Here is a 23,506-nt window from a genome sequence, read left to right on the forward strand (position 1 = left end):
TTTCAATTATCGCGCCCGCGATAATTGAAAGCATATGGGTTGCAGTTGCGCGCATCACTCGTTTAGCACGTCAAGAATAGTTTTGTTTCTCATTTTTAACTGAAGGAGCCTCATTACCAGCCCCTTGAACTCACCCCTGACAAGTTTACAGCACTTGGCCACAAACGCAACATTTTCTTGTTTTAAAGAGCACCCGTGCCTCGCTTTTAATTCCAGCCGCGCACCATTATTAGCGGCTCGCCGTATTTACATTAGTTATTTGTTTTTCAAAGTGCATCCATTCAGTGCTTGCTCTTTTACTTTAATATCGGACATTATTGGCGGCTGCACCCCGTAGAATGCCTTGCTGAAGTGAGAGAAAATTGAAAGAAAGTGTCATGCTGATACGCATGCGCGCAATGGGGCACATGAACAGTATTGACGACGGACAGATATCTCATAAGCACCTCTCCCACTGCTTTTAACTGCATCAGCACTGCAGGTGTACGACAAGCCACCAGCCACTCAAAGTCCACTAAGGTGCCACTCGGTAATCCAGTTGCAGGGTCCAGCGAGAAGAAGCCTGGACATCGAGGCAGGACAAAAAGTAGTATCAGGGAGCGAAGGTGCTTTATCTCAGACAGCAGCTCTTAGCATGCTGGGACTTGCAGTTTCACTTCTGTCACAAGTGTGGACTTACTCCTCCCAGCATGCCTCATGCAACTGACTGCTCATCACTGACCTACACCCCACTTTATGGAACAAGACGGAACCGGTGTGCACGAGCCTCCAGCCTTCTGGTTGCCCTCGTCCGCAGGATGAATAATACATTTTAACTCTGCAGCAGTGCCACCCTTCACTGGCTTTGATGTAACTTCGTTCTTTCACTTTCTCATCATTTCAGAACGGAAGCATTTTCAATGTTATATACAATGAAGCCATAGTTCTTGCTTATTTATCTTATGCAACTAACAACTATTGGCAAAGCCAAGTCCTGGCTTGCTGAAGGTGTAATGTTACTTGTATTATATATCTGGATGCAGTGACAGAAGCCGCAAAATACCAGTTGGGCGGCACACTATGCTAAGCACAGAATTTTATTTTGTGTGTTTTTAAGGCACGTCCTTAATCACATCGGCTGCACCCCTTTGAGAGACCCTCCAGTTGTTTTCATCCCACTTAAACCCCTGCTTATTCTACTCAGCACCTGTGTCCCTTTTCTGCCTCTATACAGGGTGTCAATACACACTTAAGTGTCTGTAAAACAGCATGTTGGCGCTATAGAGCGCACCGAAGTAGGCATATAAGTACGTGTTACAATTCCGGTTCCACCAGTGCTTGAACTGGAAAAATGTACTTCGGGAACCCATAAACTGAGGATCAAGGTATGTCAGAGGAAAGTGGGTGGAGTCAATAGGGGCGGAGCTTGAAAAACAGAGTCTGACGGTGAACTCGGGCATTCATTTTTTTTAAAACTCTGCCACAAAGAAATTAGCAATAAGAACAAACCTTACCGTAAATCTCTTCTGCTTTACTCAATATTTTCCAAAGATGCTGCTTTTAAGATATCTTGTGGGGTTAAATCACCTGCTGCAAAGATCTGTGTATGCCCAGCAAACTTCAGTGGATAATAAAGATAATAGTTATGATTATTTTTAAAGATGACTCTGGTGGTTATTGCCCTTGCTCGAGAGATCTGTGTTTTATGTAATCGCCGCTTTGACTCATAAGCGAGCACAGAGGGTTAAAATACATGCTGCACTGCACACTGTGTAACATGCAGGTCACAGATCTATATTTTATTTAGATAGGTAAGAGGGTTCCGGTTTTGATACACAGGTACTTCTGTGGAGAAGTGTGGCTCAATGGTTAGAGCGACAGACCCTGATGCAGAGATCTAGCCCGGGACCAGGGTTCATTTCCCGCCTCGGCGGGTCTTGAGCTCAATTTCCGCCGACCTGATAATTCTGGCCTCGGTGCCTATTCTAATCATGGTCTGTGTGTGAGTGTCTATATGGGTTTATGAGTGGATATATAAGTGGCTGTATAGATGACTGACTGTGTGTATGAGTAACTGTATGGGTTAGTGGGTGGATGTGTGTTTAGATGTATGGATCAATGAGCAGATATGTCCTACTGCTATTGGTCTGTCTATGGTTTAGATATTGATGATCTGTATTTTAGAGTGGGTGTATGAAAGGTTTTATTAGGGTATGAGAAGGTGCATCAGATGATCACGGGATGTCATCAGTGATGCCATTTGAGATGTCATCAGTGATGTCAGTGAGCATGTCATGCTTGGTGTAATATGTAACGTCATCAGCAGTGCATTGCGGGGGCGCAAGTTATAGTTAGGTCTACTAACTATAACGGAAGAAGTAACAGAGGACCAGAAAGATGCCTTGTTGCAGAATCATCATGTGTCCACAACTTTTTCAGACAGGCACTGGTGGTAACTGACTCTGACTAACCAGGCCTAGAGCCAGTGCTATGCTAAAATACACTTAGAATACAGTGAAAACACCTACATACACTAGGGAATACTATGCATTGGGGTACCCCTGTGATTAGCATAACCTCCTCTGTAAGGCCCTAGTACATAATAGGGCATGGGGATTAAAACTACCTTTAAGTCAGAGGTGCAGAAATATGCTACTTTAACTAGTATCAGGAATTTCGCTCCGTAGGACTTACAGGTGGTACCAGGAGTGATTCTTGGCCCTCAAACTACCTCAGGACTAAATTGGACTTCATCCCCCACCCCGTAGTCTGCCACGAAGAACGTATGCAGAGTGGTAGAGAAAGGGGGCCATGGCGTCCAAAGACGTCTTAGCAATATCACTTAGTGGGACATACTGGAGGTAACAAGAGGGGTAATTGGCCCCCAAGGACATCCTTGGGAGCCAACTTCCCAAACTATTACCTCAAGTCACGCCCACACAGCAGCACTGGTAAGTACTCGTACCAGGCCACGCCCACTTTGCACACCACTCTACAAACACGCTCCCTAACACGCTCTTGGATAGGGATTGAAGCCCCCTTCACTGCTGGGGGTCCTTTAGGGGCCAACTAGCCTACCTTTTACCTCCAGTAAGCCCCATGCAGTGGGATTGGTGAAAGGTAGACAAAGGCCATGCCCCCTTTCTCACCACACTGCAAACGCGCCCCCTGGGGCATTGAAAGTTGGGGGATTAAATCCCCTTGAATCCTGAGAGTCCCAAGGGTCCAACTAGCCCACCAGGTACCTCCAGTACGCGCCACAGAGCTGCGTTGCAGAGAGGTGTAAAAAGGGGCGTGACCTGGCCCACCTCTCTGCAACGCGGTGCATTGGCGCTTACTGGAGGTAACTGGTGGGATTGTTGGCCCCCAGGGACCCTCAGGATTGTAGAGGAATTAATTCTCCAACTTAAAATGTGCCAGAGGGCGGGTTTGCACACTTCACCTCAGGCCACGCTCCCTCCCTTCACCACTGTGCAAATGCACCCCGTGGCGCATTCCAAGTTGGGGATTAAGTCCCCTTGAATCCTGAGGGTCCCAGGGGTCCAACTAGCCAACCAGGTACCTCCAGTAAACGCAACAGAGCTGCGTTGCAGAGAGGTGTAAAAGGGGCATGGCCAGGACCACCTCTCTGCAACGCAGTGCAGTGGCGCTTACTGGAAGCACCTGGTGGGCTAGTTGGCCCCCAGGGGCCCTCAGGATTGAAAGGGAATTAATTCCCCAACTTTAAACATGCCACAGGGTGTGTTTGCACACATGTCACCTCAGGCCCAGCCCCCTTCTTTCACCACTGTGCAAACGCACCCCATGGCATGTTTTAAGTTGGGCGATAAAGTCCCCTTGAAATCTGAGAGCCCCAGGGGTCCAACTAGCCCACTAGGTACCTCCAGTAAGTGTCACAGAACTGCGTTGCAGAGATGTGTAAAAAATGGGGTGGCCTGGCCCCCCTCTCTGCAACGCAGTCCTGTGGCGCTTACTGGAGGTACCTGGTGGGCTTGTTGGCCCCAAGGGACACCCAGTATGGAAGGGGAATTAATACCCCAACTTAAATGGCGCCACAGGGCGCATTTGCAGAGTGTTGCTGGGAGGTGGTGGGGCCTAGGCGATGCCAGTTTTTTTAAATTTATTTTTAAGAAGCAGGGCTGTGTGGCCTTCCCTTCCTTTCCTATTTTATGGGCCCTGGGGACCCCATTCTCCGGAGCCTGACCTCTATTTTTTTTAAATGGAAAGGGGCCACGAGGCCACCCTCCCAAGGCGATATTCGGTCCCAGTGACCCCATGCCCCGGGGCATGGCCAGTGTTTTTTTTACATATTTGGAGGGGGGCTCAAATAATTTTATTTTGGGGGAGGGGGGCCACTCCTTGGCTTTCGGGGACTGTGGGGGGAGCCCCAATTCCCCCACTGTCTCAGCCGGCTCCCCGCCTCCTGGGGGAGCCTGCATTGCTTTTCCACATGGGGAGCTACTGACATGCAGCTCCCCATGTGGAAAAGCAATCTGGTTTGGATTTTGGAGGGGAGAGCAGGTTTCCTGCTCTCTCTTCCAAAATCCAAACCACAGTTTGCTATGGCAGGGCTCCCGCCCTGCCATAGCAAACAGCAGTGTCCCGGGGGTGGGCACCAATGGACACTGCAGGAGCCTGGGGATGGCAGTGTCCGGAGCCATCACAGGCTCCAGGAGGAAGCCCCCTCCCATCCAGTGCACAGTCCCGGGGAGGTGGTGGTCCCCGGAGCTTGGGGGTCCATAACGGACCCCCAAATTTGCATTTTAGTGCCGGGGGGGTTGCGGTCCCCGGGGCGTGAGGGGGGGGCTTGAGCCCCACAAACACAGGTTTATTTCTTTTTTTTAAAAACAAGCCCGGGGGGGGGGGTGGCGGTCCCCGGGGCTGCGGGGGGGCCTTGTGCCCCCCGCAAATACTTGATAAAAGCTCCAGGGGTGGCGGTCCCTGGGGCTTGGGAGGGCCTTCATTAAAAAAACAAGTCCCGGGTGGTGGCGGTCCCCGGGGCTGCGGGTGTCCCCCTGGGCCCCAACAATTATATTTAATCATGCCCCAGGGATTTGGCCCACCCTGGGGCTAAATAATAACGAAGCGTGGGAGCCTGCGCTTCAATTTTTTAAAATTTTCAGCCGGTTTCGCGCACCCAGCGCAAATCGGCCTATTGTAAATTTTTTAAAATTCTTTTTGGCCTCTTTGGTTCTTTGTGGGACCCCCTGAGCAGGCCTAGGGGTCAGGGTGTTTCTACCCTGCCCCCTTTTCTTGTTTTTCGCGTTTCTTTTTCTCTTTTCCTGTTCTACTGAGTCACAAGATGACTGCCAACACTTCTAGGTTCGGAGTGTTGACAGCCAATTAGAATAAAGCACGTGGTCGGGAGGGAGAGCGTATCCACCGCGCCTCTATACATCAAAACTTTTATTTTTTTATTTTCTCAGCAATTACTGAATGGATTTACACCATTTAAAAGAAGGGGGCTTTCTAAAGCAAGCATTACCTTTTTGCCAAATTTGGTGTAATTCCGTTCAGCAGTTCCAGCTATAGCCGTGTCAAAAGTTTCCTATGGGAAATTCCTTTTTCGACCTCTTTTTTTAATTTCTCAGGAACTACTGAACAGATTTAAACCATTTAACAGAAAAAGAGTTCTTTCTGAAACAAGGGCTACCTTTTTGCCAAATTTGGTGTAATTCCATACAGCAGTTCCAATGGAAAATAACATGGAGAAAACAAGTTTTGGGACCCACCTTTTTTCGCGGCCCCCGCTTGGCGAATCACCCCGAAACTTACAGGATAAGGGCTGACCGGAGCGGGCCACAAGTTTTGAAAATTTTGCGAAGATTTCCCAACCGGCGCCAAAGTTATTGGGAAAAGAAAAAACGTTTTTCCTGTGGTAACTAGGGTACGATAACATGTTAATGAAACCCATCCCCTGTCTTTTGTGAGCTTCTTGCGAAGTCGAGCGTGACAAGCATGGTCGTTTCCTTATAGCAGTAATAGTTGTGGCCCCACGGCTCCAATAGGTCTGCGCCTCTAACAAATATGTCAAGGAGGTCACTTTTCTATAAATTGAAAAACATATTAGGAAGCATTTGAATAAATGTATCCTTTTTTTTTTTGCATAACTCGACCCAAAGTTATTGGGGCGCTTTACATGAGCAACGTATTTACATTACACATTCAGGCATGGGGAGATTAAGTGATTTGCCCTGAATCACAGGATGTGGATGTTGTCCAAGCCCCTTTTCCAATCTCCACCTGACAACATACACATAATTTGTGAAGTTCGGGTGTTCCATTGCTAAAAGGGATTAGATAAATGTACAATGTAGTTATCTAAATGCTAAACAGTGCAATGGCTATGTTGGAAATATCAGTATGTGCGCTACAGTCTGTACTGGTTTCACACATAAAACACACAGATGTCACTGTGGACTACACATTTGTTGTCTGTGACTGCGATTTAGTTGTTTCTTACGGAAAGTCACTCTGTGTAACAGGCGTAATTAACAAAATAAACCAATGCAGCGACCTCAGAGGTGGCGGCAGGCAAGCAGTGTTGTGGCTTTGGGGAGAGACAGCAAAGGGAGATTTAATGAGGGAAATTGCAGTGCAAATGAAGCATAAAATAAACAAATGAAAAAACGAGCAAAACGAGTAGTGGCCTCAGAAGGTGGTGGGGGCCTGCAAACAGTGTTGTGGAAGTAGTGAGGGGAGACACAGGAAGATTAAGGGCTGGCAAGGGGCCTGCCAGCAGAGTTATTGGAGGGAGAGGGGAAGGAACTCGGGAGATTAAGCGGACCGAATATTTAAGCACAAGTAGAAAAGAACACTTAACAAGCAGAGGCAGGCCAGCCTAACAAAAAAAATGCTTGCAAACTAGATCTAGGATGAAGAGTAAGAAAACATGCACTAGGGTCAGTCCACATGGGAGGATACAAAATTCCAAAAGAAGAAACTACTAAGTGTATTCACCAATGAAAAGGCAGCATTTCTAAAGGATAGTAAGAGGAAGCTCATATCCTAGATACAGCATGTCTAGAAGAAAAAGTGCATGCAACGCCTAGGTGAGACCTAAAAAGGGCAGTTTTGAGTTTAGGCAAAGGTGGAGAGCAGGGAGCAAATCATACTTTTAAACACACTTATGGTGCAAGCAGCAAACCCTCAACCTCCCTCATAAATTGCACAGAAAAAATGTTGCTAGCAAATTTTGCAAAATGCCCCCACCAAAAACAGAAATATGACAAAATAAAATGACCTCTATAACGCAATGAAATATGCTTAAAAAAAACTTCAAGTCCCCAAACTACAATAAAAATCATGAGCATAATAGTGGCATTCAAGAAAATCTAATTTTCTTACTAATATGTTACCTCAGTCACTCACTGTGTAGTATTTTCAGTTACAAACACGTATCTTGCATGTTTAAATATGCTTCTGATAGGCGATACGTGCTGGCTCTAATGTTCAAGCCTGGTATAGGCCTCCGTTCCTAGAAGAAGCCCATCTTGCACCCAGATATTCTTGCTAACGACACATAATTATTCACCTACCATCAAGGGGAAAATCATGGAGAAAGCCATCATCTCCCAGCTGCAGGAAATGATCAAAACAAGGCCCACTTGTGAAAAACAGATTTAAACCCCAGTGTACAACAAAGCCAGCCATCATTCAAATGGTCGAGGACACTCTCCTGGGTGCAGACAATGGTATCCCTAGTCTTCTTTCCCTGCTTGACTTTTCTGAAGCCTTCAACACTGGTGATCACCATGTCCTATTCAACACACACTCTTCACATATGTGCTTCAATTGATTTGTTCCGCTGTTGTTCATCTCTTACCTGACAAACAGAACAGTTGGTTTAGGGTAGCTCCTCCAAACCATCAATATAATCCCTTGCGGGTTTCCTGTAGGCTCAAGGACCTCACCAATTATGTTTAACCTGCACATGGAGCTCAAGGGAGTCCTCCTGGCCAGCAAGAGCATCAGTATACATTAATGTGCAGACAACTCCCAGCCATAAATTCAGCCAACTATAGGACTGCTTCACCACCACCACCCAAGCATCAATGTCAACATCCTTTTTCACCTGGAACCCCAACAAAACTAAGGTGCTCATTTAGACTCTGGTAGGTAGCTCATCCGGTTGGTAGAAAGGGCCTGGCATTTCCTCCCTAGCAGAGAGCTCCTTATCATATTCAGAGATATCTGCATGCCTAGTTGACATTTGCATAACAAAAGTGAATCATCAGTGAGGTGGATGCACTTTTATTACTGTTGAATATTGAGTTGGCTGCCATGCTGAAGCAACCCAATAGACATTCTGTTTTGCACTATAACAGTAAACACACAGAGTGAGGGTTTGTCGCTACAAAGCAAAATAACAAAAATGCTGGATGCACAGGGCGACATCTCGATGCTTACCAAGTGCTTTTGAAAATTGACTTCCCTGGACTGCCATGCTTGACATGGCGGCCCCTGGGAAGGTAAAAACTAGTGGGTGCTGCCTCTCCCTACATAGGGCTAGACAACTTACCCTGTGCCCAGCAGTCCAGTGGTGAACTTGCTGCTGGGTAAAGAGTTGTCATGGGCGGAGATAGCAGAGGCAAACCAACTGAAACCCAATGTCTAAATGGAGAGAACAAAGCGAAAGCTTGACATGTAGGACAGGACCACCTCCAATCTAAGGAGATGCTTTTGCTCCAACAAACTGTTGAATGACCCCCAACATTTTTACTCCTAGACAATGATAGCGAGCACCAAATAGTAAAAGAATATGATATAGTAGGATGGGTTTTGGCCCAAGCAGTTAAATGCTATATATCTGTTCTCTACCGTTACACTTATCTTAATTCAGCCAGTTCCGAGCCGGGAACCTTGGGACACACAGTAGAACGTTCTCTCAGCTTTTCCCCCTAAAAACCACCCATCTTTAAAACATTATGCAGACTGTTGAACTTTCTCAAACACATGGTGAAACAACTTCAGACCCCTGAATGCATGGGTAGCTATGCAAGCCTTGATTATGATCTAACTCCAAGAACAATTGTTAGCTAGAGTAACATCCATATGGGTACTAACTTCTTCCACGGCTGCAGAGCGAATACTCCACCTGTAATTAGATTTTACCACTCCAAATGAGATGACCTTTGTTTCCACACAGTTTATTGAAAGATTATTTTTATTGCCATCAAACATCGAATTCTGTCTTCAGCCCCTAATGTGTCTTGCAGGTCATCGTTAGCATACCTCAAAAAGGAAATAATACTCATCCTAGTTTGGAGGGAAAGCAGCCGCGGCCGGCACAGGTAAACACGGTGGCGTGGGTGGGGGGAAGTCGACAGACGACAAAATAGATATAATTAAATAAATAATACCTATTCTGTCTCCCCTGTTGCGCCCTGCCCATGCCACACCATGCTTGCCTGTGCCAGCCGCCGCTGAGGGAAAAGTAGTCATGTGTTTGACACACAGGGCTAGACTAGAATCCAAAATATATAAATAAATAACATGAAAAAAATTAAACAAAAAATTGAAAGAAGATGCAGTCAGGGGCATCCAACAACTTCATGCTTCGCAAGGGCCATCAGGAGGCAGCATCCAATGAAGCGGTTTGTTGTCTTGTCTTATAAAGATCCAAAATGGTATTTGTGGACATTGATGCTTGTTTCCAGTCAAGGGAAGACCTGGCTTGACAGTTCGGGCTGGACTGTTCCCATAAGGAACAGGGTCAAGACTGATTTGCATATAGCTGTGTCTGAAATGGGGTGGTGAAGTGAGCTAAAGAATGAAGATGGATTCAACCCAGATCTGTGACTGGGGGTGAGTGTCTGAAAAGTTTCAGCACTCCGTCCATCCTCTCCCTGTGTTTGCTGTGTTCTTACAACCAATTAAATAATTGGTAGTAAAACTATGGGTAGAAATTAGTGCAACTTTTGAAATGGATAAAGCCTGATGAAAAACAAGGTATTTGGGCTCAGTTCTCGATAGATATCAGTGCTAAAAAAGGCACACATTCAGTTTACTTCTCTTTTAGCCCTACCATCTGGGTCTTTGACCTTTTAGCCATTTTCCAAAGAATAACTTATGGCAAAGACATTATGGTAAATCTCGTTGACTTTCACAATAAACTGTTGAAACCATTTTTCTCATTTTTATTCTTTATTATACTTTCTTTTAATATTTTTGTGAGTTAGCTGATAGGTGTTTTCCTTTTTGTGTACATAGGGCCTGATTTAGACTCTGGATGAAAAAATACCACCCATCAGGGTGGCAGAGGACTTAACGTCTGCCACCTTGATGGATGGTAATCCATCCTAATTAGAGATGACCGCCGGCACAGAGGTCATCTCTGTATATTGAAAGGATTCGCCTTCATAGTGATTCCCTTTAAAGTACAAACATTTTGGTGAATGGCAGCCATCGCTTTAAATGGCCATCCACCAAACTATTAACATATTTTGTTATTCAAAACCAACCTCCCAAAGTGGGAATTTGTTATTGAAAAATGAAAAAAAAAGAATAATCCCCACACCCTGGTAGTTTGACCCAGACAGAAAAAAAACTAGAATTATTATTGGCAGATATGCCATGTCCCCCCAACTTTAGGTTTCTTCATCTTATTTATTAACAGGGGCTCCATCCTTGGAACGATCACAGTCCTCCCGACCCTAAATAGGGCAGGCAGACCGTCAGTTTGGCAGAGCGGGCACTCCATCACTTTTGCAGGGCATACCCTATTCAGCACACTCTATCTCGCCCCCCTTAGTTTGGAGTGTACGTCTAACTATACTGCTGTTTGAGCTGTAGATCCTTGCACCAACTTCTGCCAACAGCCTCCTCACTCCAAGAGGGTACATTTCACAGAGAGTCAGATGATAATTCAACAAAGCCCATATATTGGCAGATATGCCATGTTCATCCAACTCTAGGTTTCTTTGTCTTATTATCACATGAGAGAACAAATGGGGTTCCAAAGGTAGTGTCTCGACTACATCCCCCAGGAACACTAGCGCCATGTGTCCATAGCCTCAGAGAGCCCATCCTATCTAGGCATGAGCTAACATACCTATTTTTTCTCTTGGAGTCTGACTTCCCCGGAATGGGAGCAATAGGCAAGGAAAAATAAGAGACAACTCCCAACATATCTAAGATAACCATTTTTTTTCTCAAAATTAAAACCGACAAAACAACAAATATCCCAGCGGGTCCATCATGTCGCCAAGGCACGGCAAGTCTTTTTGCATTGAACTATTTTGCTCCTGCTGTGTCTGATGAAGTATTTCTGATGGAAAGTTCTTACCCAGATGGTGTGACTCTGTAAGTAAGACAGATGATACACTGTGGAGCCTTTTGAGCTTGACCCATGCCAACACAGACTGAGGCAACGGAGTTCTTTGATTTTCCGTAGTGAAAGCGTAAGTTTGATTGTTTTTCTGGCACACATACTCCCTTTCCTGCTGCCTTTATCACGTGCCCTCCTCTCTCACCCACCGCTATATCCAGTTTCTCCTTCAAAATCCTTCTCACATGAGGGTGGCAGACATGCTCAGAGGACCATATGTATATATATGTATGTGTGTATATATATATATATATATATATATATATATATATATATATACACACACACGTGTGTTCAGTAAACCAGAAGAGTACCTATTTACCATAACTAGAAGAATTTACAAATGAAGCGCAGTAGCCTGGATTGAGGGTGAGGGTTGGAGAGAGTAATGAGATACACCAAAAGATGCCAGTGTGCCTAGGATTTAAAACCATTACATTATGCTGCTTTACGCCCAATTAGAATCCCGCGTAACACCCACCGTGGTCGTCTATGGTCCGTCTAGCCATTCTTCAGAACACAAGGCACCTTCAGTAATGGGAAGAATTACTACAGCAGACACAATTAATCTAAGGAGCCTGAGTGAACAGAGGAACAGAGAGGCAATGTGTGTATATGGTTATAATGAAGATATTGAGAAGGAAGATAGCAGATACCTTCACTAATTCTCAGAGGTCCATATGCTTATACATGTAGCTGTTTGTGCTACTAATTAGCCCTAGAGGAGTCGCTCGCACAGATACTTTAAATCCAAATTGTTGAACCATATTAGGAATCATCTTTTCTAATTAACTAAAAACAGACTAAAATAGACGATTGCTTATGGAGATTAATACTATTAATATTACAATTAATTTTATTATAAACGTACACAAATATTTAATAAATTGTTCTGTCAGTATTTAATTTATATGAGGTAGATTTATTTTGTCTAACAGTCATTTTATGCTTTTGTTAGAGGTCTGTTATATGTTTTTAGAATATATGTGCACTATTTACGTGCCGCTGTGTTCTCGTTGATGTGTGCTGAAATATTGTATTGTATACATTTTTAATACAATAAATTGTTATAATTTTCAAAAATGTGCTTTTAGTTCCCAATCAAAACAATCTATTTTTGGTTAATTAGTTATCATAATTCCAAATATGGGTAACATTCAGATTAAAAGTGAGTAGACTTGTATAGATAGGGGGTTTATCCAGGGGTAATTTGTTGTGTACATTATTGACCCGTACTTCTGGGGTGTATACATGGGTGGCTCTGTTTTTTTTTATTTTTATAGGACATTCGAGTAAATCAACTATGTATTTTGAGTGGAAGCATCATGGCACCTTGACGTGATAGAACCTTTTGGAATGCCGCAGAACTCAGACATCAACATTGTAGACCATTGATCGACAATTTATGCGTTACCATAATGCAATTCATTGTAATGTTTAGTTATGGGGTGACGGTAACAATTGTTGTTAATGGATTGTAAGTGTTACAGGATATGTTAAGGCGATTGTACTGCTGAAGACCTCTTTGTTGCAGGGGAACTATAAGGCACTCACTTTAATGATCCAGTCCAGGTGTAATACATTCTCTTGTCCACTCATGTACAATGTATTTCCGACTCATCTTTAGAGAGAAGATTAAATTTAAGTTGTGGCGAAGGTCTTCGAACAGATAATTGCATTTGTGTCTTGCCAGAGTATTGTGTGTGCCAACCCTTTCGGAACTGCTGTTTCATATCTGGTTATGGATGTACTTACCGTACCTGTTGTTTATTAGACTTAAGTTGTTCTACAGAATTAAAAAGCTTGACGGTCTGACTTTGGAGCGTGTATGGGCCATTAGGAATTATTCAGGGTTTCATGTCCTGTAGAGGACACTAACTTCCTACTAGTTGGAATTACCCTACATGGACACCAAAAGAGGAGCTTATTGTTATTACAAGTCCTTATGATGCAGATTTGAACAAAATGTTTAGATTTAAAAAAAAATGCTTTACAAAAGGTAAAGAATACAAAAGAAGTTTTACTTGCAGCAGACCTACCAACCCTTGTGCTGAAAACAGTGAAACATCACCAGGACCACAACATTCCTGGCCTGTGTAACTGGAAACTCACTAGCAGCCGTCCAATGACAATGCAGGTTACATTTCCCTAGTGTCCTAACTGCGTAACTCGTCAGATGATCTTATTTGGTATTTTTCTGGGAAAATCGATTGTTCCCTATGGTTAAAATGTCAAGATTTCCAAGAGGACAGAACACCATAACCATTATAAACATGATTCATTTGCAATGGCATAATAATTTCAAAAATGATTTCCTGAACTCTTATGACTTACCTTCTATAATCCAGTTGAAATTCAAGGGGTTAAGGGGGACAAGACTATAGGGCTGTCTTAATGATTCTCAGGAAAGCAAGCAACTGACTCAGCCCCAACATTCCTGGACCAGCACCGTCACTGACCACTCACCTCCCAATGGACGGAGCGGTGCACACCTGTCTGAGCGTGTGTGTGTGTGTCGCTGAATCAGACCACACGTGCGTTACAAATGAGCACATAATTACTCTAGTCTCCATCCTAAGGTCTTTCCAAGAACCCCCTTAACTGAAACAAAGGCGAGTGGTTGGTAAAACTAAGAAAAGTGTAATTTAAAAAATGTACTGTGTACTAGAGAAACTTTACATGAAGCAACCGTTGAATTGTTGTTATACGCTTGAATGATGATGCATAGATGGTTATTTACAAGCGTAAAGTCAAGGTTTAGAAAGCAAAAGTTCTAGGAAGTGCCATTTCATGCACAAGTGACACAAGCCAGAAACCTATGATATTGCAATAGTATTTATGGAACAATCTGCATTGTTTAGTGTACAGTGTCCTGTGGACTGCTAAGGGTATAGTTCTGAAAGAGCGGCTGCATGAACAGTCCAACCGTGCCCAGGACACACACGAAGATAAATATCCACAGGAAGAGTCGGTCCACCACCATGGCCACGTACTTCCAATCTTCAACCACCTGTAAAGCAAGGCACACATAGTCAGTGGCTTTTACTACCATTTAAGATCAAATATGGCTTTGTGAGGCAGTTTTCTGAGAAATATATTTTCATTTTCTGAAAGAGAATCAGGCACATGGAAGAACTGCTGTGCAATCAGGTCTAATAAGAGCCAACATCTGTGCTGGGAATTCAGAGCTCCTGGAAGGTGCCATTTGTAAACCTCCCTCTCCCATGGGCAAAGTTTACATGCAAACTATTTCTCAAATGCCAACACCAGTCTCTTGTGACTTCCCAGTACAGTACTCTGGACAGGTGTAAGCGCAACGAAACTGATGAGAGGGATAAAATAGTAAACGGCTCCAGAAGTGTTTGCAATATGATAGAGCACTTGATAAATAACAATGTCTCATTACTGTATTTCCTGCCTGCAAGTCAAGATATGGAATACAGACATTTTCCCTAAATCCTTCACTCACCTCACCCTCTCCATCACATCACCAAGTAAATTCACTCTAGAATAAAGGTATGAACAGCAAACTTGGGTTGACAAATGCGCAATGAAAAATGAAGGTCAAGCAGCTGCTTACGATTATTACGAAGAATGCCCACGCATGGGTGTTTCATCTGACATTCTTCGACACTGCAGCTGCTGGTTGTACCTTGCATCCACATACAAAATAATTTCTTGCCCACAGTTTGCAAGATGCAAAAACAGGCCCAGATCTCTGTACTGGGGTTAATGTATGACATTGTTCTGCATTTTGTCCATCAAAAGTTCTTTTTGCATATGTCACCCCGAGTGGGGCTGGTATGCTCACACGTGAGTCCTGTGCTCTCCATGCCACTGGAATCAAGCTATTCTGGCTGAAGAGGGGTGAAACCCCGAAACCAGTCCTAGGATGCTTGTTTCCAGTCCAGGGAGGACTTGGCCTGGCAGTTCGGGCTGGACTGTTCCCATTGGGCACAGGGTCAAGACTGATTTGCGTATGGCTGGGTCTAAACTGGAATGGCATGGTGAGCAAAAAAACGATGGATTTAGGTCCAGATCTCTGTACTGGGGTGAATGTATGACATTGTTCTGCATTCTGTCCATCAATAGTTCTTTTTGCATTTGTCACCCCGAGTGGGACGGGTATGCTCAGACGTGAGTCCGGTGCTCCCCATGCCACTGGAATCAAGCTATCCTGGCTGAAGAGGGGTGAAACCCCGAAACAGTTCCTAGGGTGCTTGTTTCCAGTCCAGGGAGGACCTGGCCTGGCAGTTCGAGCTGGACTGTTCCCATTGGGCACAGGGTCAAGACTGATTTGCATTTGGCTGGGTCCAAACTGGAATGGCATGGTGAGCAAAAAAACGATGGATTTAGGCCCAGATATCTGTACTGGGGTGAATGTATGACATTGTTCTGCATTCTGTCCATCAATAGTTCTCTTTGCACAGTTTGCAAGAGGCATAATTGAGTCGTTTCTTGCCTTTTTTGCAACCCCATTGTGTTGAAATAGTTGGTTGGTACAAGACATGGAAGATTTCATTTCCTTCTGTGCTGTCAGGCACCGGGTGCACCGCCTTCTGTATATCTGACTTATCAATCTAATACATGAAGCCTATAAAGCTGTGCAACCAGACTACCGCCATCTCCTGAGATGCAAATGCTGCTCAGTTGGTCAAGAGAATATAGCTCCAAGGCTCAGCAGGCATCCTATCAGCAATTTAACCAGACACCTACTGGTTAAATACTGGAGCACTGATCATCGAGGAGCCTCACCGTCCTGTTACTATTCAGCTTTTCCTCTTTAAACACCATGAGTGGAAATGAGACGTTAAATAGGATCATTGGCTTAGCTAGCATGGCGGGGTCTCGGCCTAATTATGAGTATGGCGGACTGGGTTACACCGTCACAAACGTGATGGATATCCCCTCCGCCAAATTACAATTCCATTGTATTATATGGAACTTGTAATACGTCGGACGCGATGCACTGTATGTCCCGCTCCATTTCCTGGCAACACTAGGCAGATGGTGGTACCATCTGTCTGGTCACCTTCATCACCAGAAGAAGGAATGTCGTAAATGAAGCAAAAGTAGCTCATCTGAAAGCCATTGTTAATTCTGGGAGGTTATAAAGTATGGTGGCCAGAGTCCTTACTGAAGCTCGAAAGGCACCAATCTCGCCAAATCGAGTTAGCTTCTTGGACATTCTAAGTTGGGAGGGGGTCAGAGGTCACTGGCTTTCATAGAGATTGCAAGAAATAAACATCTTTGGAGAAGACTTAGGGTACTGTGAACAATTCATTTGATCCCATCCACTGAGTCAAAATGAAGTTTAGTAAACCAAAGACCTCTAAAGAAATATGCATTCTGAGCAACAAACAGTTGGGAATTCCCATGATAGAATAGAGATTGCAGAGTATAGTTCTAAATACATACAAAGTTCTGGCCTAAACAAAAAAGACATTCAAGGTTCTGACCTAAACAAATTGTAGCCATGTTTACAGCCTTCCGTCACCATACAATAAGAGGGTGACTTACTTGCCACATGCTTAATTTGCTAAAAAAAAAAGATAAGTGCACAAATAGTGCTTTGAAAAGGCACTCCACTTTAGTGATATTTTTAGTTGATACTGATTAGGGAGTCTATCTCCATAATATACAAAAAATAGACACGTGTCTGGCTAATTTCACTGACCACCTAATTGTGGGCTGTGAAACCTCTCCAGTTCATAAAAGTAATAATCAGACAATGGTCAAATACATGACTTATATATGTAAGGACTTACAGGGTAAAAACCGCCCTAACTAAAATTCAGTTCTCTCCAAATATCAGAATAAAATTGTTTTCCACAGTCTCTGCAAGTAGTGCTTCGATCAGTAATGGTACGAGTAACAAAACTGATTAATAGTTTTTCTAAGCCTCTCTGAACGTGATCTTGAAATTTTAGGCACAGATTAATGAGCTGCTACAAGTTCCACTTCAGCTATCTCTTGTCCTATTCTACTTAATCTAATCTAATGTTGGAACTCACGCTTTTCAGAATTTCAACCACCTTACAGCTGCTGAACCACAAAAATGTTAAAATTAGTACCCATGGCATTTTAGGTGTACTTGGGTTCCTTTTACAGCACGTCTCCAGTTAAAGTATGTAAGGTCATATCCCCACAACATATGCCCAGTCTCAGGGGCATGGATTCACAAAGGTAAATCTACATGTATGATGCTACTACAAATAAATGTGGTCATACACTTTAAATTTTTGGTTATTCGCTATTTAAGAGCATAAAGTTACTCAAAAGTGTAAACTCACCTGGCTGCACTCCCTCAAATAAGGGGTGGAGTCAGAATAAAACCACACAGATGTAAAGTTACTATACCTGATGGGAAAGTTTTGTGAAAATTATGAATGTTTACTAAACCTTTAAAAACATTTGAAATAATATTTTCTATGTTAAATATTATTGTTAGGTAAAATTACTCCTATTTCAAAAATAGAATATAAAAAGGTTACTGCATTGATAATTTCGTTTTAAATATAAAATATAATTATTTTAAATATATTGCATTAAAATAACTTTACTTTTCAAACTTTAAAATTTAAAAACCCACCTCAAGTAAAACATATTTTTATTATGTATTAAAATTATTAAAAGTGATGAATAGAATTAAATAAATGCAACTTAATTATATTAGTTTTAATTTAAAAAAGGTTAATGACATATTTTATTTAAAAAAATTGGTTTTATTTATAGACTTTTTTAACATTATTGGAAATGTATTGTTTTGTAATAGTTTAAACGATTTATTTTATTTTAACATTACTTCTTGCTGGGTTTGATTTTAAAACCCTACTTTTATTATTTTCTGAGGGGGGTATTGGAGTACCAGTTGTTGGTGACCTTACTCCAGCTCTGTGCTGGAGAACATTTACAATTGCTTTGGGTCCTTTTTGGCTATACTAGCTATAGAAGCACAGCTTGTGATTAGCAATTTGCTTACTCATTTGTGGGTAGGTGCATGTCCCTTAATAAACACCTCTCTAACACTCCCTAAAACCCTGTTTTACTCTTTTCTAAACCCCTCACCTTTAGTAGTAAGTATTCCCATTTTCCAGTCACTCCTCTGGTGGCTCTCACTTTTACTACTAAAACGTATACTTAGGGGGTGGAGTCTGCTGCAGCCCGGGCAGAGATAACCGCACATTAAAATTCAGGTGAGGTAGATGCCGTCACATGTAGGTATTTGAATGGCAATTTGTAGTACATCAGTAGTACTATTCTAGTAACACAAAACAGACTACAAAATGCAGTTTGTGAATAGGCCTCTCAATGCTTTCCAATCCTGTATACTATTTGCTACAAAATACAGTAATAAAGATAGAGTAAAAAACAACAATAGCTTTTCTATTTATTTGAACAAGAGAAGGCCATAGTACCGATTTCTCTCACTGACATAGTGCTGGTTGCAGTCATTATTGCGGACAGGTCGTCTTTCTTGTGGATGTGGAAAAATGTGCCACCCTCTACTGTCTAACCATGAACCACTGGTCAGCCACTGCAATGACCACTTGCCAACCAAAGATCAAAAAGCCAAAAAATTGGGGCAGAACACCGGGAGTACAGAGCCCACAGCTCTAGAACACACTCCATGCAGCTTTGATGTCGACTATGAACATGTACAAAAAACACAACAGGAAAAATGCTGAGAAACAAACTCTTGAAGCAATTATTAGACTGAAAATCAACACAGATGGATACAGTAAAGAATGTCAGATGACCAGAATCCCTCAACGTTGGCCATAAATTCTTTGCACCAACTACCCTATCCTGAAGCTACTGTCAATCCCAGTGACAACTGCTGGTGTTAATCAGAACAACATCACAACATCTCAAGTATTAAACAACCACCTTCCAACGTTGTTAAAAGTATTGTTTGGAATGCGCTCTATAGTGACTTTAATGTGGCAAGTTAGTTCTATTTAAATTAATTGCATTCATTTTGTTTTCTTAATGTAGATGGCGTCTTGCATCATCTACCGAGTTGACTATTTCAAAGTACCCTTTTAATGTGTCTTATTTCTGCTTTACGAACGTTGAATCCCATATTGCCGCCACTGTTTGTATCTACCTAACCATTACCTTCACTTATCTGTACTTTTACCTGGCTGTTCCTTTCTAATGTTTTAGTACCACTTTCTTTTGCTTTCTAGTTTTTAGTACTATTTTTTTTGTTATCCTTTATTTATACTTTTCTCGCTTAGTGTTTCACATCACCACATGTGTAAGCTTAGTGTTAGCTATTAAAAACAATTAAAAATCTTTTTTGATACATTCTTGTTTTCTATATCAAAATCAATTTTCTCATACTTACCACTTTTCCTATGCACACCTTGTGAATGTCAAATTATTTGGTGTGATTGAATGAGCTCTTTGCCCTATTTAGGTCACCTCCATTTAGGTGTAAGTTACGGGTCACCTGCTGCACATGGAAGTACAGAATTGTTGAATGCTCCTAAAATATAATACTAGGAGGCAAAAAGTAGGGGTCACAAAATGTGGATTTTGTGCTCTTGACACGTCCTCTAGCAATACCAGTTCCAATTACCTCACCCCTTGGAATTCCTACCTGTTTACAGTTACATCATAACCATGTGCAAATTGTATGTTACCTAATTGTTTAAAATCTGAATGATTAATTTTGGGATCTAGGTTTCACATGTATACCGTAAATTCCTATTTCTAGCTTTATGAATGGCAGGCAAATAAAGTATGGGAATGTTATTGACTTTTACTAAGAGTAAATCAAATTAATCCTGGAATAAACTTTGAGCATTGCCTACCACACAGAATATTTATAAAACAAACTGGTAAAGTTTGGGCATGTTTCAAATGTTAGAAATGTATGCCGTGGGTAATGGACCAGTACACTCCACAGAGCCCTGGGAGGACTCTGATGGACTCTAAATAAAATATACAATTTAATATGAATATTCTTACACTTTGGTCATCATCCTCACTTTGCATGTGGTCTGCTATAAAACTGACACCATCGATGGCTTCTTCAACGCCAGCCGAATATTTAACTGAAGGTCTTATCCTGTAATCTTGATGGTTGGTAAGAGAAGCAGGCATTTCAGTAACTTTGACGTCATACTTTGTAGTCGAAGCTTTGTTCACAAAGTAGGCAGTGTGCTTGTACATGTCTGTTGGGGGAGAATGGAGACTGTCATAGGGATTCTTTCGTCGATTGCTCAACCTCTGACGTGCCGAGTTATTCTCTGGCCTCCGGATGAACAGGAACATTGGAAGTCTTTCAAGGAAAACCAATTTTACCCAAGGTGGCATTGTATGGGTGCTGGGTGAGCGATGGTGAACATTCAACACGCAGACACTGGCAACAATGGAAAATGTTACTAGCACCATGGTGAACATCAGGTACTTCCCAATTAGAGGAACATCGAGTGATGTTGGAGGAACAATCTTTGAAATCAAGAGTAAAAAAACAGTCAAGGCAAGTAACACAGATATACAAAGAGTCATCTTTTCTCCACAGTCTGAAGGGAGGTAGAACACTAAAATTGCCAAAGATGTTATGAGCACACAAGGGATAATGAGGTTGATTGTATAAAAAAGAGGCTTCCTTTTAATGATGAAGTCATAGGTCAGATCAACATAGGTTGGATCTTGGGGGTTTACATTTCTTCTTCCAGGAAGTTCTACAATGTCCCATTCTCCGCTGGGACTAAAGTCATCCATTCGAGCCCAGCCAGTTTTTAAAACAAGATCAATTTCCAGATGATCGTAGGTCCACGAGCGAAATTTCAGTGTGCAGTTTTGTTGGTCAAAAGGAAAATGTTTCACCTCAATCTTGCATGCACTCTTGTAAATGGCAGGAGGTAACCAGAATATGCTTCCATTGTTCTGCACAATTGCATTGGTGTAGAGAGAAACCTCATATGTACCATCAGCACTGAAACAAAACAAAATAACATGAACATATAAAATTCATTGTATTAGTATTTGATACTTATAATTGAAATATTTTAAATGTGGTACTACGTAGATTGCGGTTCAATGATTTACAGTGAATGCTCTAATTGTTATCAATTTGCATTTGGTGAAAGATAAGCAAACAGATTTTCAAAACTTTAATGCAACAGAACTTCACCAAATAACCAACTCTATCATCGGAAATATAAACTAAGACAATGTCTGTATTTCATATACAATACATGAAAGTATAGGTGCTAAATTTTAAAGAGCCAATAAATGCATTATTTTTAATTAATTTAGGTCTTAATAATGTCAATATATTGATTCATTTAGTGAACAGAAATGCGATGGTTGCAAAGGTCTTATATTTTTTGTGGAAATATTTTCTTAGGAAAAGACAGCAATGAAGTACAGACGGCGTGTTTTTGAATTCTGTGCCCCTTCATATAACACTGTCTGTGTGACAGCAAGAGCCCATTCCACGGATGTGGGACCTTCAAGAGATGGTGTCAAAGCCAACATCAGGCGGAGGCTGGCGAAGTTACAGACATTGACTCATCAGCTGGCCATACACTCCTGATGAAAACCACACATTACATTTCATTTTCTGACTTAATTAAAATAAACTACTGAATTATTTTATACAAATAAAGACCAACCAAATAGTTTAATTTAACTGATGAAAGCCCCATTCCCTTTTGATGCTCTTACCCCATTCAAAGCCTACCCTGTATGTATTCTACTTTTAAGCCAACCTTCTAAACAGGTATACTTTTTTTCAAACCACGTTCATCCTCATAACATTTCCACAGGATCTCTTTCTTCCAGACTGCACCACCCCTCCTCATTTGATTGTCCTTCTGAAAAACTCAGCTAATTTTTTCTGTACAAGAAGAAAATACTGCCATAACCCAGTGCTCAATTTTTTACATTAACTTTCAGCGCCGTAACACTCCGTTGGAACACTTTCTTAGCTCTGTTTCCCCTGCCACCACAACTACGGTCTACATTTACTTTTTTCAAAAAAATAAACAATTTGGCCAGGGCCAGGCTGCTACTGAGTAGCTCGCTTCTTGCTCCCCATCCACACCTCACCTTGTTTGTTGCTCCCCTCCCTTTCACTACCCATTTTAAAAAAAAATACTTTTTAGATTAAAAAAAACCAACAACAACAAAAAACGTACACAGGCACTTTTTGGTGAAGACCTGGCAGCTACACACTGCTAATTGCCTGCTCGTGTCTGAGTCTCCACCACTGCACCCTAGCCCATACATTACTTCCCACACCTCCCCGTCTTTATCCACTTTTTATTTATTTGTCTTGGAATGTTATACACCTGGTGTGGAGGAAGGTGCTGTAAATTGTCAAAGAGATGCATTTACAAGCTATGGCCACCAAGGCATTGTGTTTCATAAGGGTATGGTCTTATGACACCCACTCAGCAAAAATTATCTTTATCTTTTGTCGTTAGTGTTTTTTGCCAGCCTGTGTAAGCTACATTTATTTATTGCTGGTGTTTCATCGAATGCTATGCCTCAGGCAGGCTCTTACCATGTAGGATGATGGGTTGAACAGCGGAGTGATCTCCTATTGGCAGACTGGTCCCTCACAGTCATCTAGTGAGTGAATGGAGGGTCTCAGTTTTCCTGTCCACTATCCTGGGAATGCTTTGGAGTAGTCTTTTGCACCTGCTTTCAAAAGGCAGACATAGGCAATCAGATCTTTTCTTCCCAATGCCTTGTTTCTCGAATTAGAAGGAGGCTGGACTGGTAAGGTCCAGATTGGGCCAGGCCTCTTACAAGGACAAGAAAATGGATCAATTTCCCTTCTAATTCCAAACCATTCAAACCGTGGAGTGGCCAGAAGCATATATATTCTCTGTAGGGAAAAGTGATGAAATATGGAAGGTGGCCCACAATCACATTTCTTGCACTTGTTCCCTCCACCACCTCTGGGCCCAACTCAACACTTCCAGTTGCAGTGACTTTCTTTGCAGGATTGATCACGACAGATAATCTGACAACAAGAATACCTGTTCATCATAGTAAGTACTGTGCACTGAGAGTTCATATAATGGCTCAAACTGCCACAACAGCGTTTGTCCATCCATGGTGTGCAGTGTCTATGCATCAGACACTGGAAGAACATACCCATAGCATATAGCTTGTGGTCTGATCCACCTCAAGAGTGTGTTTCCAGTATGATCTGCTGGTGAGATGATC

General features: G+C 42.3%; 1 protein-coding gene across 2 annotated transcripts in view; it reads right to left on the reverse strand.

Annotated features, from left to right (window-relative positions):
• Positions 1-13,310: 13,310 nt before the first annotated feature.
• LOC147671314 (neuronal acetylcholine receptor subunit beta-4-like) overlaps positions 13,311-23,506 on the reverse strand; it is a 224,136-nt gene continuing 213,940 nt past the window's right edge. The window contains exons 5-6 of one of the 2 annotated variants that reach the window (XM_086948079.1): positions 20,288-21,260; positions 13,311-14,318 (exon numbers count right to left, since the gene is read on the reverse strand). In XM_086948079.1, coding sequence (XP_086804205.1) covers positions 14,166-14,318; positions 20,288-21,260 — 1,126 coding nt within the window. In that variant the 3' untranslated portion in view covers positions 13,311-14,165. The remainder of the gene's footprint in view (positions 14,319-20,287; positions 21,261-23,506) is intronic. The other variant, XM_086948080.1, reaches the window with a different exon arrangement.

Source organism: Lissotriton vulgaris, unplaced genomic scaffold, assembly GCF_964263255.1.
Source record: "Lissotriton vulgaris unplaced genomic scaffold, aLisVul1.2 SCAFFOLD_942, whole genome shotgun sequence".
NCBI classification, from domain to species: Eukaryota; Metazoa; Chordata; class Amphibia; order Caudata; family Salamandridae; genus Lissotriton; species Lissotriton vulgaris.